This window comes from Nymphalis io, chromosome Z, assembly GCF_905147045.1.
Source record: "Nymphalis io chromosome Z, ilAglIoxx1.1, whole genome shotgun sequence".
Classification (NCBI taxonomy): Eukaryota; Metazoa; Arthropoda; class Insecta; order Lepidoptera; family Nymphalidae; genus Nymphalis; species Nymphalis io.
In genome coordinates this window covers 14,031,872-14,050,394 of record NC_065918.1, presented here as the reverse complement: position 1 = coordinate 14,050,394, position 18,523 = coordinate 14,031,872, and the positions used below count along the sequence as shown (strand labels likewise).

At 31.0% G+C, this 18,523-nt stretch overlaps 1 protein-coding gene across 3 annotated transcripts in view; it reads left to right on the top strand.

Annotated features, from left to right (window-relative positions):
* LOC126780481 (carboxyl-terminal PDZ ligand of neuronal nitric oxide synthase protein) overlaps positions 1-18,523 on the top strand; it is a 217,394-nt gene that overhangs the window by 163,574 nt on the left and 35,297 nt on the right. The window contains exon 1 of one of the 3 annotated variants that reach the window (XM_050505006.1): positions 2,275-3,062. The exons of the other annotated variants lie outside the window; for them this stretch is intronic. Within the exon in view, the coding sequence (XP_050360963.1) occupies positions 2,424-3,062 (639 nt within the window). The 5' untranslated portion in view covers positions 2,275-2,423. Of the gene's footprint in view, positions 1-2,274; positions 3,063-18,523 lie in introns of those variants that run through there. 3 annotated transcript variants of the gene reach the window in all.

Sequence of the window (18,523 nt, the reverse complement as noted above, 5' to 3'; positions counted from 1 at the left end):
TATGATTTATTTTTGCTTAATAAAAACATTTTCTACATATCATATGATTTACTATATAATAATATTGCATAAAGTCTATTCATCTTGTATACTATATAAATATAACATCTTAAAAAATAATAATAAATACAGCTAATATTATTAAATATCACAATATAAAAAAGCCTCGATAGTTAAAAATGCTTCATTTGTATTAATTACTATTTTATTGATAAAATAAATCGAAATAATGACGTTCTTATATGAAGATTGTTAAAAAAACGATTTGATAAAACTTAGACAATAGCTTAATATAAAAACGCTAACGGCGTTTAGCGAGAAAGTCCTAAATAAAACATGCGATAGATATCTAAAAGTCATCCATTTGCGGCGTTTGTTTATACTTTTGTTCTAAATATGTCAGCTTGGATCAAGCATGCTGTCAGGCTGCGCGGACTGCGAACTCTTTGTTTACGGACATTATAAATCTAGTATTTTGCTACTTACTTGACTTTTATAATCAATTACTATTACGATCACTCGTAAACCGTATAATTCGAGGAGTGGTTCTATTTGTATTGAGTCGTTTGTAGTTGTTCCTTAATTATAGATTGTGATCGAATCAGAATACCGTTAACGTTGAAACTACGACACGACGATAACTCGATTCAAGGCAAATAGACTATAAATGATATTATGAAATAATATAACTCGTGATTGATAATAATGAATTAATATAACTCTTGATAACTTTGCAAAATTTTGTTTGAATGAATAAAAGTATCATTACGATATAAGCATTCCTTAAAGATTTTTTACATGAAAATGACAACTTCCTTTAAAGTATGATATGACAGATAGATTACGCTATTTTGTAAGAACTCAGTTCGTATCACACTCGTGAAATGTTGAAAGCCGACTAACGGAGATACGCTATTTTGATGCGCTTATCCCTTAAGTATTATAATTATAATAGTCAATGTCGCATATCTTTCTGACAATCCGTGACCGTTGTTTTGCGGTGAGTTACGAGTTTATTCTTTTAGAATTGCTCAACCGTTAATAAACTTTATATTTGTAAAAATAACTTTATATTTGTGACTGTCTCGTTGGTCTATTGGCTTGATGTGGCCGCAGTCCCGGAGGTCCTGGGTTTAATTACCAGGTCGGACCAATAAAAAGTTATTAGGCTTTTCTGTCAGAAAATTCTCAGTAGCAGCCCGGGGTCTGGAAGTTGGAAGTGTGCACACTCCCGTGCCTCGAAAAGCACGTAAAGCCACTGGCCCTGAGCCTGAACTCTTTACGGTTGTGTTGGATTGAGTTCGGGAATAGAGAGTGCACCTGTGTTTGCGCACACACTTGTGCACTATGATATCTCCTGCGTAGTTGACTAATGACTCTTGAGATTAGCCGCCATGGCCGAAATCGATCTGGAGGATATTATATTAATATTTGTAAAAAAATATTACATAAAACTTACAAATACATACACATAAATTAGACAAATAAATAATCAGATTATGTATGCGACTTTACTCATACTTATTTAAGAATACGAATATGATAATCGGAAAAGTATAGACTTATTATTATTACGCAACGTCCTTTTTATTATTATTTTGTTAAAAACAAACATTTTCGTATAGTTTTCGTAATAATTAGAATATAAAGTTCAAAGAATATTAATTCATATCGAGTTACTGCGACGTTGACTCTGCTCTGCTTTTAATTGTTAAAATACCTTAACAGAAATCAAGTCATTCAATTAAGCTCTTGCAGCTCAAATTTCTTTTCAACGCCTGCTCAGTAACTTGCGAATTTTTGTTCTATTGATAATAGAAACAATCTATTGCTATTAATTGTACGAATACTTACAAAGCAAATTGATGAATTGTGTCTCAATACTGCATTGTTATCAGGGAATAAATTTATTTCGACTTTCATTTCGTACGGGAAGATTCATTTGGTCGTAAAAAAGCCGCCCCCGTCAGGAGTAACGACTTTTGTCTTGCATTTGCCGCCTCTTTCTCACACGTCGTAACTTTAAATGCGAAGAGCCCTTTACGATTTACATTAATATCTGTGAATGTGTATTATGAATAAAGTCGTACATTGTAGGGATGCAATTTGCATAAATTTCACTTGGGAAGAAAAGTCACATCGTGTGTGAGTGATTATAATATACCTTGCAATAATTATGTCTTGTCCGGTGCAAGCGCATATACGACACGGTCGAAATACACGAGAGCTGGTTGGAATACGTGAATGTGTTTATTTGCGGTGCTTGTAGCGACGCGCGACGCACGCGCCGACCATGCCGCCGCCACTTCAGTTGTTTCGTGGGTACCCGTGCGGAAGAGCGCGTCACATATTAGCGGATTTCATTTATAACGCGAAACGATCTAACGGATAATAAATCACATGTGCTCCATAAATCAACGAAAATGTCTAACAATAAGGATCAAGATAAGCATAAACCGAAAAGTTTACCGACCGAAGTTTTGTTGAAGGCGCGAAGTACATTGTTTGCACTCGGAGGCGCTTTGAAGTCTAAGCAGGAGCCGCCGAGGACAAAGCCGCCGAAGCAGGAGATAAAGAATAAGAAGAATCAGGACAGGTTAAAGAGTTGTAGATCAGAGCCGGAGTTTGGGGACATTCGTAAAGTAAAACACCGAAGCCGTATCGATGACCTCCCTCGCGATTACGTCGGTCCGAGGCCCAGACCTCTCTCGGTGGGGGCGATGAAACGGTACGAAGATGATATGGAATTTCACTGTGGAAGTTTCCCAAAAGACACATCGATTCAGCGGCAATTTGATTCAACGGATGACGTATGTGTACAATCGCGACTTGTTATCCCGATTATCGAAAGACTTGGCCAAGATGTTCATATGCAAGACGTAAATGAGAGACCGCGTAAAAAACTTTCCTTCCGTGAACCTGAAATAGTTGGTAGCGGCAGCGCTACGCTGGGCCGTTCTAGTAAATTAATGGGTGTAAATAGCCTTACAAGAAGACCTAACAGAATATCGTTACGTTCGGATATGCATTCAAGTTTGGACGGCTTAGATTCTGATCTAGAGGTGAGTAATTATTTTGTATGAATAGTAATTATATTGTAGAAATGTTTGCAACAAAATATCATTTTAACAGCAATGTTAATAAAATAATAAAATACATTGTGCACACTTTTTCTTATTACTCGTCATGAATTTAATTACAAAATTTGTATTTGTATTTGACATCTCGTTAAGAAAAGAACATTTATTTATTTTTTTCTAATTTAAATACAAGTATTTGGTAGCTTGAAAATTTCAATTAAAATATTATGAGTACATATTTTATTCATCTTTATTTTCTTCTTATTATATTATCTGTTTACACTCGATATATGCAAAATATACCAGTTAAATCAAGTATTATGGATATGATACAAAACAATCTGATAAGCGGGTTTTGTTTTGTTTTGTAAATACATATACGATTATATTGAACTTTGCGTAGTGTCATTTTCACGGTGTACGTATTCTTCAAGATACAATCAAACAATCAAAGTATTGTATTCGGAACTTTAAAGATAAAAAGAGTTATTTTTCATTTGATATAAATAGAACATTTTATGCTATTTTTGAAATTAAGATTTTCTACGTAATAATTATCGTGCTGCAAATGTTTACAAAACTAATAATTTCCAGAAAACATGCTAGTTGTATAATTACGTCTACAGAAGGTCTGTATCTTGATTGCTGGTTTACTAAGTAGAAAGCCTTAATCCATATGATTTACAAAGTACTTTTACATTTTCCTATTATAATTTACTTTAAATACCTAATAAATTTAAATGTTTTAAAAGCAGACAAACGTAACAATTTGTTTTTTTTCTCTGATCATAGTCGATATGTCAATAAATTTATAAGGCATTTGTTAATAATTAACCATTAATTAAATTTTCGTTAAAACTTAAAATTCAAATTTTATTAATGAGCGGCTAGACATATTTCATGAGTCTAAATAGTTATTAAATTATACCGTTAAATATTTTATAGAATATTTGGAATATTTTTTTATTGAATGTATTCCATAATGATTTTTTTTAATTATACTATTATTGTTTAATAGAAATTAAATTAAGATTTCAAAGTGTTTTCTAAGACTCCTTTATTTCAATAAAAAAAAATATAAATTTTCATTTTATTAAAAAATACAGTAAATTTATGAATAACATTTTCTGTCTCTTGATAAATAATCATCCGGACACATATTTTTTTTGTTTCTTAGGAAATATTTTTATAAAATGATCTTTTATATAACGATATGTTCCCAAAATAAGATGTTGCTCAATTGAATAGTTTCAGAAATATTTTTTGTAAATTTATCACTTCAAGCCAATCGTTTTTTGTATCCCTTAAGCTTGTACTACATCGAATTATAAAATATTTTCAACAAAATAATATTAATGGAAGCAAAACAATATTTTTAATCCGATCGCAGAGATAATAATAATTTAACAATGTTTGTTTATTTGCGTATCTTGGAAACTAACGTATAACTCAAATTTGTATTAAGATAAGGTTTTGATTTTTAAGTTCATCTATATAAATGTAATTTAATAATACTAATTTATAATTAGAGCCGACCAAAGCTCGATCACCCAGGTAAATAAATTTCCTAAAATATAAACAAATATATACGTAAACTTCAAGTTGTTATTTCTTTTGATAGACTCAACTGATTAATAAATATTAATACCTTGGAATACTTCCTGTAATCATGAAATTATTAACATTAATATTTTTATAAAATAAAATAATAAAATAATAGTTGATTTGGTCTTATTAAATTTCAAATAGCCATTATAACACAGATAACTCATATGTATTTATATATATACAAATATATGCATTGTATGTATGTATGACTAAATATCTGTCAAGTAAAAGTAATGAGCTTAATTATATTTAAATAAATACCAGATTTTTGTAAAACATTTAGCTAGACTTTCTATCTGAACGTCTTGCTATAAGCGCATATTAATTTTATTAAAATTTTACGAAAAGATAAAGTTATGTCATATGCTTAAATTATAGGTGTTATGTACTTACTCATACCTATATACATAACAAATACGTAGTGAAAGTAATTTATAAATCAAAACGTGTAAATATGCCAAAATAAGAACTAGGGTAGAATCATTAATTCTTATTACTGTCAAAATTGTCTTGAATGATCTGAAAATGAAAAAAAAAATGGTATTACAGTAAAAATTCAAGTAAAGTAACAGCCTGTAATTGTCCCACTCAGTAAAGCTAAAGCCTCTTTTCCTATGGAGTAGGTTATGAGCTTATTCCACAACGCTGCTCCAGTGCAGGTTGGTACACATGCGGAAGATGGTTGCCTCAACTACGATCACGAAATAAATTATAAAAGCAAAATTAAGCAACTAAAAATTCAGGTATGGTAAAAAACCAGCGGTACCCTTTCCATCTAAAGGAGGAGCGCCACGTGATCGCTTGCGCATGCTACCGTATAAATGTGCGAACTACTGAGCCTTGTCTTATTTAATTAAAATAACTGTGTATAAAATATGCATCAATAAACCATTTTACGCATTTAAATCATACTTTTTCACACAATAATCACACTGAAAATATGATTTATTTTAAGAAAGAAATTATGCGGATCTCATACTTTTTTTTCTCACTAGAGGCTGCTTTCCAAAACTGTGGTAAAATTAAAATATTGACAATTCAAAAAAGCTTTATTGCCAAGTTTACTTGAATACATATATTTGATTTGATTTAAATAAAATAATTAAAGCTATAAAGAAAGTACTTATTCAACCCAACCCTTATGATGGTCTAGTAGTTAGAACGCGTAAATCTTAACCGATGATCGTGGGTTCAGGCCGGGGCAAGCACCACTGAATTTTCATGTGCTTAATTTATGTTTATAATTCATCTCGTGCTTGACGGTGAAGGAAAACATTGTGATGAAACCTGAATGTATCTAATTAAGCTCCTCAAAGGAGGCATTAGCCCAGCACTGGGACATTCATAGGCTGTTACTGTTAATGTATATATATATATACATATCATAACCAAACTATAAATATCATAACCAAACTCAGCATTAAAAAACTGCTATATATATTGGTATCGTTAGTATTTTAATGTTTTACATGATGCAATATTTACAAACCGAAACCGAAGGCTTTCGAATTTTGAAAAAAATTTTTTTTTTAAGAACGAATTCAAAATTCCGCTGAATATTACACCTGGTAACTGATTAGTGCTGACAGAGAATCTCGGTGTCTTTGGCAAGTTGCCGCGAGTGAGTATGTAAACTCAGTTTGATTTATGTGTTACTATAGAAACCGTTGTAATGGTTTTGAAGCTCTTTTTTAAAAATACGATCAATGAAAAGATTTTTAAAACAACACAAAAAATGTATGTTAAGAATACTCATTACCAAGAGTACACATAGACTTAATCATAATTAATGAGAAATATTTTTAAGTCGTTTCTTGACAACGTAATATGTCGGAGTTCCGAAAACACTTGACCGCGAAAGAAAACCGTTTGGTTGGTAAACTCAAGTAATGAATGATATACCTTTCATGACATTTAGTTATATTTAAATTTTAATAATTCAAATTAAATTTAACTTTATTTCACTCTCGTGTAGGAGCTATTAATCAATAAAATTATAGTCTCTTGTGATCGCGAACAGCTCTCAATAACGTATTTGACAATTCAACTCGAGTGCTTCTTTATTCGACTCTTATTTATAAGCTAATTAAATATAACAATGTTATTTACGATATTCTTTTGATATTGCCTCGAATGAATAAGAAATGAGATAAAAGTTGTTATGTCTGACAAATCAACGACTGGATAATGTTTTATTTGATTTAAAAGTATCGCGTTCGCGGAAGCGTTTTCTAAATCTATAGCATGACATTTCCACGTATTATTTGGGTTCGCCATAGTTTAGTTGCGTCAAGGGCGATGCTTCCGTCGCCGAAACCATTTGTTATTTAGAAAACTTTAGAACCGGTAATGTTTGCGAGATATTTTGGAACGGCCAATGTGTGAATTACGTACTGAATGGCCGTTGAAACTGAGACGCGCTATCATTAATATACTCCGAGTTTAGCTTACGTTCCGGATCAACACACAAGTGCTAATGGAGTGAAATGAAGCACACTATTATCGATTACGTACATATATATACTTGTAATATTATATCAATTGTATTTCTATTTTATTCTAATTATATAATATAATATTTTCTTATCAATTTTATGAATAAAATTCATATGAATTTATTGTATCTGCATTATTATAATTATTAACAAACTTATATTACTGAAGCACTATGTTTATTTGAATCTGTTATAGAGAAAAAACATCCTTTGAAAGATATTATTTTCATGTTTCTTTTAAATCTATTTAATATTTAAAAGAAACATGAAAATAATATCTATATACAGTACAGATGGAATAAATAAATTACTTAATCGTTTGGATTTCATTCAGTAAGTGGGGAATTGTAAAATGTAAATGATTTTAAATTAAATTGTGCAAGCTAATAATAATTTTGTTTTGTTAAAATAATGTTGAGTTTATTTAAATTTCAAACACAGAAATATTGTATTATAAATATAATGCAACTCATATAAGTATTATTGTCATACAACAATATAAATATTAATCTTTTAATAATATGTGGTAAAATAATTTACCATTCACGATTAAAACAATAAACCGATGATATGATAAAGGATAATATACAATATGAAATAAACAGCTTGAATAAATAATATCTATGGGATAACATGTTACGTACAGAGAAATGGAAACTGTACTGAGTTTCATTGTATACAATCAGTATCATATGTTTTTTAAAAGAGAATTAAAAAAAATAAAGAGGCCCATTAATTCGTTTTTTATCATATACTCGTAGTTTAAAAAAAAATCATCGAATGCGCTTTTAGATTTTTTTTTTAATACAATGTTATATGTCTTTATAATATACGTTTTATTTCTAAGCACCAATATCATAGATTTTTATAATTTCTGTATTTTAAGATATATTTAATTGATCTCTATTTGTATCATAATAAAGGTAAATATGGTAGAGCGTGCTAATGTTATTCCATGTAAATAAGAAGTTACCAGTAAAATATGACGACTTAATATTAGTAGTAGGATGAAAAGTTGCTCAGAAATTTTGTCGCGTTAACGAAAACATCCCGGTTTTGTTCCCGTTTTTAAATAATTACACTCTTGCCAAATCGCGTGAATATAAAACTGTAACGAAGACTATAGACTTGGTAGGCAGGCTGGAAAATAGACCAAAAGATTTGGTGGTAACTATTTATTTACATCGCCAATGCGCCAACAGCATAGAAAATACGAAGTTATATCCTATGTTCCTATGATTACACTGGCTCAAACACAATTTAAACTGGAACAAAATAATTCTTACTTAATACTTGTTTGGCAGTAGAATAGTAATGAGTGTTAGAGTGAAAGCCAGCTGCGGACCTAAAGCATTGCTAAAAACGTCAATTGGAAGTATTCTTGATCTCGTCTGGAGTAGTTAAAATAAATCATTTTAGGGTGATATCCTCTTGATCGATATTGGCGACCAATCTTGAAGAGATCTCAGAGATTATAATGCATAAGTGTGTACGCAAGCATAGATGCAGTCTCTATTTCCTCACTCACATAACCCGATGAAACGGCAATCCGACCGGAGATAGTTCAGACGCAGGAACAACGGCTTTCCGAGGCGACACTTCCAAGAAACCATACTCCGGGCTGCTAATGAGAGTTTCCGACAAAAAAATATAATAACTTTTTTATTACAGTTTGTTCCTGGCAAACATATGTTATGAGAATTCAAACTCAGGAAGTAAGATTATTAGGTGTCGTGATTTTAATGGAACATTCAAAAATCGAAGATTGGAATCGTTTGATGTTATCAATCTTCAATTAGAAAATTATGATAGATTGATATTACTTGTGTCAATTGGATTTAACTGGTTATTACTTCTAATCCAAGTGTTACAAGCTGTTCTTTAAAACTGTCACCAAACGAAAACGACTGTAGATTAATTGTATAAGAAAATCATTCCTCATAATATTTTCAATCAGTAATATTCGTAATAGGTAATTAAATACTAAAAATCATTCATTAGATTTTATTTCTCAATAGCTATATGGCTATTTCCATTAAAGTGATAATTTTATTTTATCTTAACGACTTCGAGCATTAGCACAGCTGTGTGACGAACAGATGCAAAAAGAGAAATTATAATAAGTAACGCATCAATCACTTGGGCTACTGTTGGTAATTGTTATCTATACATATAGTAAAATATTAATTAATCTATTAAAAAAAATATGCGTCAAAGAGTAACAAAACACGAAAATGTATTTTTATTTCAATTTTTGTGTCTCTATCAGTCTGTATGTACACGATAATCTCCGTTATAACCACGATAACCTTTAAAACTGATTAACTTAAGCTCAGCTTAAGTAGAAATCGAGGGTCTGTACATTTAATAAATTTATCAAAAATGAGTGTGGATGACAAAAAAAGTATCAGAACACGCAAAATGCATTTATATATTATTGTAATAAAACCATAGACGCGGATGAAGTTGCGGGCACCAGCTAGTAAAATTGATAAACAATGATATTCATGTGCTTAATAGAAGTGTATACATGTTTTATGTTTAAGTTCCCTAAAGATCTTCAAGCATAACTTCTTAATATAATAATTCAGATGGCGGTGAAGAAAGATACCGTGGGGAATGTGCATTTTGCAGATGATATTCTACCAAAGTATTATATCCAAAGTAGTATAGCAAAATCTTCTATCTATTTCTAATTATATTAGCAGCATTTTCCGTTACACAATACCCGCTTCTCTGGTAAATTAAAACGAAGTACATTCATATATGAATGAAATATTAATAAAAAAATATCATTCAAAATGTATACATAACAATTTTCATTCATTCCGTTCGATCGTTGGAGAATAAGCTCCAAACTTTCTCCTCAAAAAGGGAGAGGGGGCCTTATCCCAGTAGTGGGACATTCACAGGCTGCTACTATTACTGACACGTTGGGGCGTAATTGTAGAACAAACATCCAAACGTACATTGTTTTTATAATTATGATACTAATATGACTAATGAGTAGTAAGATTTTTGAAAAAAGTGAATGTATGTTTATTTTTTTGGTAACAGCCGGTGAATGTCCCTCTGTTGGGCTAAGACACATGCAGGTTTCCTCACGATGTTTTTCTTCACCGTCAAGCATGACATGAATTATAATCCCAAATTAAGCACATGAAAACTCAGTGGTTGCCTGGGTTTGAACCCATGATCATCGGTTAAGATTCACGCGCTCTTACCACTGGACCATCTCGGCTTCATTTATGATAACGTTTATTTTTATATAAGTGAATGACTTTACCTATAAATGTTATTTAGGGATTGATTAGTTATACAAGGTATCTCTCTTTAAAATACCAAATCAATGATGATAGAGAGAGAAAACAGTGTTTAACTAAACAACGTTTACAAGTGAAGGCAATAATTGTTTTCAAATATAATTTACTGCGCTACATATAAAGTTCAATATTAAATAGTCTACGCGGTAATTTCCAAACCGAACATAACTATTATATTAACTACTTGTTGGTATGTTAGAAATTAAGTTAATAACTTGGTAACATTTCTCAAGTTGTTGCCAAAGTTACGTCGAATTACATATCAAATTTAACATGTCATATATTCGCTATACCTTGCTTAATATGACAAATCAAATGAAATTGTATTCAAGTACGGTCTTATAACCATTAAACGATCACGTTAAACGGTTTTTTGATGTACAGCTACCAGTGGCTCGGAATGTAGATAGATACTGAAAAAAATCTGCAAAAAACTAAGCAGCAGTAAAACTTTGTAACAAACAAGCTGTAATAATATTGTGATCTGGCTTAAAAAGTGAATATGACAGTGTAACTATAGGCACGAGGTACATATTTATTCTCCAGGTTGGCTTGGCGATGTAGGGGATTGATAATATTTCTTACAAAGCCAATGTATATGAGCGGTGATGACCACTTATCACCAGGTGCCCCATTTGCAAGTCCAGTATATTCTATAGAAGAAAAGTTTGAAATCTATGAATACTAACTTTGCGACATTTTATCCTCGACGTTTTTTAATTATTGATATTGTTTAAAATGACTTATAATGATGTAAGTTTATCCATAGATTGATCAATTCATATATTGTCCTAATATGATATAATGAAAATAAAATATATTCGTAAGGCCTTGATCGACGTGCGAGCTTTACCTCGGATTTGGTGGTTAGCCGGTGGATCTTCGTAATACCACGGGTTTACGTGATGACGAGCCACGTTCGAAGCTCATGGCTTGTAAAAATAAAACTAAGCATATATATGTATGTAGTTTCATTAATACAAGGTATCTCTCTTTAAAATACCAAATCAATGATGATAGAGAGAGAAAACAGTGTTTAACTAAACAACGTTTACAAGTGAAGGCAATAATTGTTTTCAAATATAATTTACTGCGCTACATATAAAGTTCAATATTAAATAGTCTACGCGGTAATTTCCAAACCGAACATAACTATTATATTAACTACTTGTTGGTATTTTAGAAATTAACAATGTTCATTAAATTCTATAGAAAAATCGATTTGGATCTCCCGTGTATCAGGATTGCAGAGTCACACCGTCGTAAACTTGCCGCAAACTTAAGACTCTGAGCTTTCTTAAATCGTCATATACAAATAGAATTTAATGTCATTAGAAGTGGCAACGGAAAGTATACTAAAACTAGTGAAAAGACCCAAAAGTAAAACTCCTCAAGAAACTTGGTAGTTTCCCTTGTCCACTTATTAAATGACGTATATCCTGTATGATATTCAACGCTCTAACACTCAAAGCTCTCAAATTTCCTTAACATTTATATGACCATGAATAGAACAATGTACTTTTTCTATTATAAAAAAAATAACTTATTCATTTTTAATTTGCAAATATAAAATAAATAATCATTGAGATTATACATTATCAGAGAAATGAAATATACTTTTTCATTTTATTTATTACGGTCCAATTTATGCAATGCACTTACTAAATTATTCTCAAATCACGGACAAATCCCAAACTCAGATATGTTAAAGTTTATTCTACTCGTGTTTAAGCTTCGTTCCGCATACGCAGGTTACACGTGCCTCCTATATTACGTACAAAATATTTCTACCGTGCATAACAGTCTTGACAAAAGTGACAAACTTGTATTACAAGCACGTGTGTACCTTATAATATTTTCAAGAGCAAGCATGAATAAATGACATTAATAAAGGATGTCTATTTCTGACTATGAAACATTAAAATATAATAATATATTTTATATCGTTCTAACAAATATCATAAGGCCTCTTTGTTTTTATTTGTCATTATATTATTTATATTTAAAATAGGAACATTTGATATCAGGATGTCTTCTAAATATAAGAAAATCTAACTTTTTGTTGTTATCTTATGTTTTGACAATCATTAAGTAAATTTAATCCAAATTTTTTTCCGTGAATGTTTATTTGGTGGTTAATTTTTCAGTGTCTAAGCGGTAACTTCACAAAACCGTAAATAAGGTTCAAGTTTTAGGTTTTGCTAAATAATACAAAATTATGTATGTTTTTTTATAACATTTGTGAGTTTTTAACAAAACTGATCCTCGTTACGATTATTCTCGAATACTCCTTCATACTTCACTCGATCGAGTTTTAAATCGCTTATTCATGATTCTTACATTATTCATCCTCTTCTAAAGACTTTAAATGTTTCAAACTCTAGAAATACGTAGCTATGAAGTCAAGATAAGATGTTCATTGAGATCTCTTAGATGAACAAAAATACGTAATCAAAATACTACTCTCTTACTGCACAGTCGTGCATAATAGTATTATTTATTTTCAATTCATATTAAACATGCTTTTATAGATTTGAATTTGAAATCGGTTTGTGTAATCCGCGTACAATATGCAGCTGTTATGTATCAGATCTGGACTTCTGTAAATATACAATTACATCGATGTGTACTCATTGTCTCGACATTAAACAGAATTAATCTGTCTTTTATTCGTTGTTAGTAAGGAATAATAAATATTTTGATGAATTATGTATGCACATACCCACTGAATTGGGTAACACTTTACTCAGTGTATTTTTTTGGTGTAATGGGTTCATTTGTCAGTTTGTAGGTCAGTGTTAATACATACATGTGACTTTCAAATGTTGATTAACCCAGGCAAATACCAGGAAATTTTCATGTGCTTTATTTGTATTTATAATTTGTATTCGGTGTTGAAGGAAAATATTGTGAAGGAACACGCAAATTTCGGATAGAATCTGTCATCATCCGGGTTGTAATGGAGCAACGTAGTAGAATAACTTCAAAACCTCCTCAAAAGAAACTGAGGCCTTAGCCCAGCGGTTTACATCTACATTTACAGGCATTTATATTTACTTATATACTATTTCTATTTATGCTAGTGTTTGCCCGCAGCTTCGATCACAAATTAGGGAGAGGAGGAGCTGGTGTTAGATATAAAAAGGTAACCTACGTACTGCTTCAAGGTTCAAGCTTGCTTTATACCGAATTTATTCAAAAACGTTCAAACCTAACAGACAGACAGAGTTACTTTCGCATTTATAATATTAGTATAAATTTAAATAAATTTCATTGTTTTTTAATTTTTCACTTCACTTTATTGATACGATAACGACTTGACGCAATTTTTCATCATAATGTACAATGTTTCCAGCAAAAATACGATTATTATTATTTATTATACCTAAAAAATAATTTAAATATCACTTGTAGTTTAGTTAAAGTTTAGTTAAATACTCACTAAAAGTAATTCTATAATGTGTTTCTTTATTCTATATTGTATATTATCTTATGTTAAGACTTCACCGCTATTTCCTTTATGTGTACTTTAATTTATTACACGAAGTGCAGATCGTAAACACGCCTGCGATTTTATCGAACCATCCCCTTCGTACGTACGCTTTTATCCCGATGTATTCCATGACAAAAATAGAAGATGTTTTAAAAAAAAATACGCTTCATCGTGCGTGTTTCTTTTACGTTTCCTAAATATAACAATAAATTTATTATTTTTCATAATATTTTCGGTTTTTATCGTTTAATAAATTAATTAAATAGTAACATTTGTTCGTTTGAAATTTAGTCATTAATCTGCTAGGCTAATGTTTATTCTATCACGCTGTTCCAAAGCGGATTGGTACACATATGGAAGATCTACGATCGACTCATACACCACAAATAATTTTATATATTATAGTGAATTATAAATACCAATAAAGCACATGTAAATTCATTGATGCGATTGAAAACTGCAATCTTTGTTTAAAGTGTATGTGTTCTAATAACTGAACTATGTCAGCTCTTCATTAGTAAAGCGAGCGATAATATCCTATTATTTAAAAAGCGAACTTTATTAATTATCAACTTCACACAACTCAATTATACATAAACATGTGTATATAAACCAGTTAGTTAATTCCTAGTCGACTTTATACAATTACGAATAAGCTCATTGTGGCTTAATGGTTATGATTTAATTACAGTAACGAGTATAATGTGATATAAAGCGATCGATATTAATTTATGTGACGAGTGTAACGAGCAAATATAATTAAATGTATTTTTGATTAAATTTTCCAAAATTTGCGTTGCGTTGCTACATGGAATAGTTTCGTTGTTGATGAGATCAATATTTGTAAACACTTTAAGTTGTCAACATAAAGTATTTCAGTCTTTTATCGTGATCACATTACATACAGATTTTGAACCCAGAACCTGAGATCCTGAGAACCTGGATTTACAGATACTAATCTAGATGATCTTATTTTTTTGTACTAGTGGTCAAGAAAGATATATAAGGTTCTTACCCTTCTATATATACTAAGTATGGACGCGTCGATCACAAGTCCAATTAGTTCTAGTAAGTAAATGAGTAAACTCCAATGAGTTCAATGGAAACGCACCTAATGAATGAATCGTGACGTTTCGGTTGAAATATACAATCTTTGTAATTACGAAATTTTTAAAAACGAAAAGCCCGCTAGTCAATTAATGAGCGTCCAACTATGTAGCTAAATTTTAAGAGCTATCAATTAAGACCCTGTAACTACACTGGCCCCATTATATAATATTATAATGTAAAAAAATGGTATTTAGCAGCAAAAACTAGGACGCGAGGATTTGTGTGTGCATGCATGCATTATTATATTAATGCACATATACGATGTTGTACGTATAAGCAGTAGGACTAATCTGTCAGAAAAAACTCAAAAATCACCACAGAAAATGGTCGTCAAATGTCAGAAAGAGACATGCGACTGTGACTCATATTAATATTAATATATATTATATGATGCGAATCATATTAGGGGTAGATGCATTCTAAGCATTTAGTGATATATTATATCCTTGACAAAAAAAACCCGATAGATTTGTATCCAGAACCACGGGATCTACAGCCTTATATATTCACTACATTAACAAGACACTCAGTATAAGTATAAAAAAAAATTAATCAATTAGTACAGCGATAACAATACCTGCTCAGACAGTATGGGTGGAGTTTTAATACCATTATGGATATTTTTATTGACCGAACAGATGTTTTTGTATTGAAAGCTGCACTGCGCCTCAAAGAGTGAGTTGAGCCGTCTATAAAACAGTGTAATTGCAAACTATCATTATATAACTTTTTGACGATTGTGTTATTATTTTTTGGTGAAACGTTACAAAGTCGAATTCAAATTACGTTTATTAAAGTACGTTTTAATTGCATAATTCTTAATTCGCAATATCAATTATATATACAATACCTATAAAAAATAGTTTTTACTCTTTTTTTTTAAATTAAATGAAAGGTACAACAATATTTAATTACTTTCCCTTTATGTAATTCTGATTATGATAGATTCAAGGATAGAAGAATATATTATAAGTTTTTATTTAACGATAAATTTAATTTAAATTAAGGATTTTTTAAACGATTAAATAATATATCTACAGTCGATGTCATGACAAAAACGAGAGATGTATTGAGAAAGAACGATGTTTCCGGCAACGCTGTGCACTAGATGATTTGTAACCAAAAGTGGATACATGAAAGCTCGTGAAGGTGCTTGCTCATGTTAAAACTCGGTTCAAACCAAGTATACTATTCACTGGGCCATCTCGACTTCAAAAATAATGAAATTGCATTTGTTAAGATTATAATTAGTGTCTTCGTATTTCTGGGAAATGATTTTGACAGTTGATGCATTTTAGAATATAAGCATTCACTAAGAAAGAAGTTTTGGAAATTCCGCCCCGAAAGAGGTGATTAATACCACCCCTCAAGGAATGCACGTTTGAATGAAAACCCGTTATTTTCAAAGTTAAAAGCACAAAATTTTATATACAAGTTTTGTTAACAAATAAATAAAGACGTATTTCAGGGTTTTTGAAAATCTATCCCCAAGAGGTTGAAATAGGAGGTGAAAGTTTGTATAGGGAGTCCGTCATTTTTAAAGTAAGAAACATAAAATTTTATAAACAAGCTTTTGGTTAGAAATAAATAAATACGTATTTCAGGGTTTTTAAAAATCTACCTTCCAAAAGGGTAAAATAGAGGTTGAAAGATTATATGGGGAGTCCGTCATTTTTGAGGTAAGAAGTATGAAACCTAATATTTATGCTTCTGAGAAAAAATAAATGCAAAAATGACGAAATACGTCATTTTTAATTACGTTTCATTCTAAGAATACCATCCTTAATATTCTTTTGAATTTTCAAAGAATATAGTTCCCTTGTGTGCTTCACAATGACAATCAGTAAGTCTCAAGGCCAGTCCTTGAACATGGCCGGCAATGATTTAAGTGAGGACTGTTCTCACATGGACACTTTTATGTAGCGTGCTCTAGAGTGAGTTCTGCGAGTAACTTAGTAGTTTTAGTCTAAAAAAGTTTTCAATGAGTTGAATAGTTTTGTTTAGTCTGAGTTTGATAGATTAAAAAAATATATTCGTATGCTTGCTCATTTACAGTATTAACTGTAATCAACGACGTGGAGTATTCAAGCAACAGAATCGTAGATCGGAAGACATGTATAAAGTAAAATATTCTTCAACCCATTTAAGTCACTATAAAATGTATTAAGTCAAAGTACAGGGATTCACAGTAAGTCCACTGATGACTATTAAAAGAATAATCATCAATCTAAAATTAAAAAAAAAAACCTCTTAATATATTTTTTTTCTAACCAGACTGACATTTCATGCTTCTTTTTTAAAAGACTTCCAAACAACCATTTATTCTTCACTTATTCTTAGGCGCGTGTGAAGCCGCGGGCAACAGCAAGTGTTTAATATAATATCGTGACTTGTTAAACAATACGAAAAGTCGATATAACATAGTATTGATCGAATTCAACCGCTTTTATCCAATTAAAACATTGTGCTTACTGGAAGGCTATTGAATCAGTTATGGATGACGGGTTCCTTTGAACCCACTCGCCTTTGTTTGCAATCATTGCACTATATTGTTATAATAAGATTTAATAAACCTCATAAATATTAAAAGTAAATTATTTGAGCAACTACGTTTACGGGTATATTTATTTTAAATGAAACTAGGAATTATCTATATATTATAAATTAACCACTATATTAATTATTTATAACCGTTCCGTTCAGATTAAATAAAGGTCACGACGTTACAGTCCAATGTTTCATCATATCGGACGGATAAACGTCCACTATTCGACAATGTTTTACCCCAAAGATGGCTAACAATGGCTAATCTTGCGTTAGCCACATACAATAGATATCGTGTGGTGATTGCGAGAAATATCATTACCATATCTCATCCCATGGGGGGCGTAGCTATCGTCCCGAGGGAAAACATAGCAGAGAATGGGCAGCATCGTCTCTTTGAATATTATGACCATCTTCCTGCTATTACTAACCCTTCTATCAATAACCTGTCACTGATAACGGCATATCCTACCTAATAACAGTTTAATGTTTACGGAATGAGATATTTTAGGACAATTTTAAATATAAACCGTAACGTAAAAACACGAGGATATTGGGACCTTAATTTGACAATCAATCGATCTTTCATAAAATTCATCTCGTTATAAAATAATTTTTATTGCTTTTGTAAAAAATAATACATTAAACAAGATGCTGCGATGCGGTTCAAAAAATGGTACACTGTATTGAAAACTTGGCTTAGATAAGTTTGAAACCAAATGCATTGGAATGAACGAAGTAATGTGAAAATTCTTCGATCTGGTAAAGGATGTTTATAAGGAAAATTCTATTGGATGCCGCATCTGTCGTACGAGACCCGTCGAATGAAAAATGGCGAATGTTGCAACTCGAGCCGACAATTTTCAACTT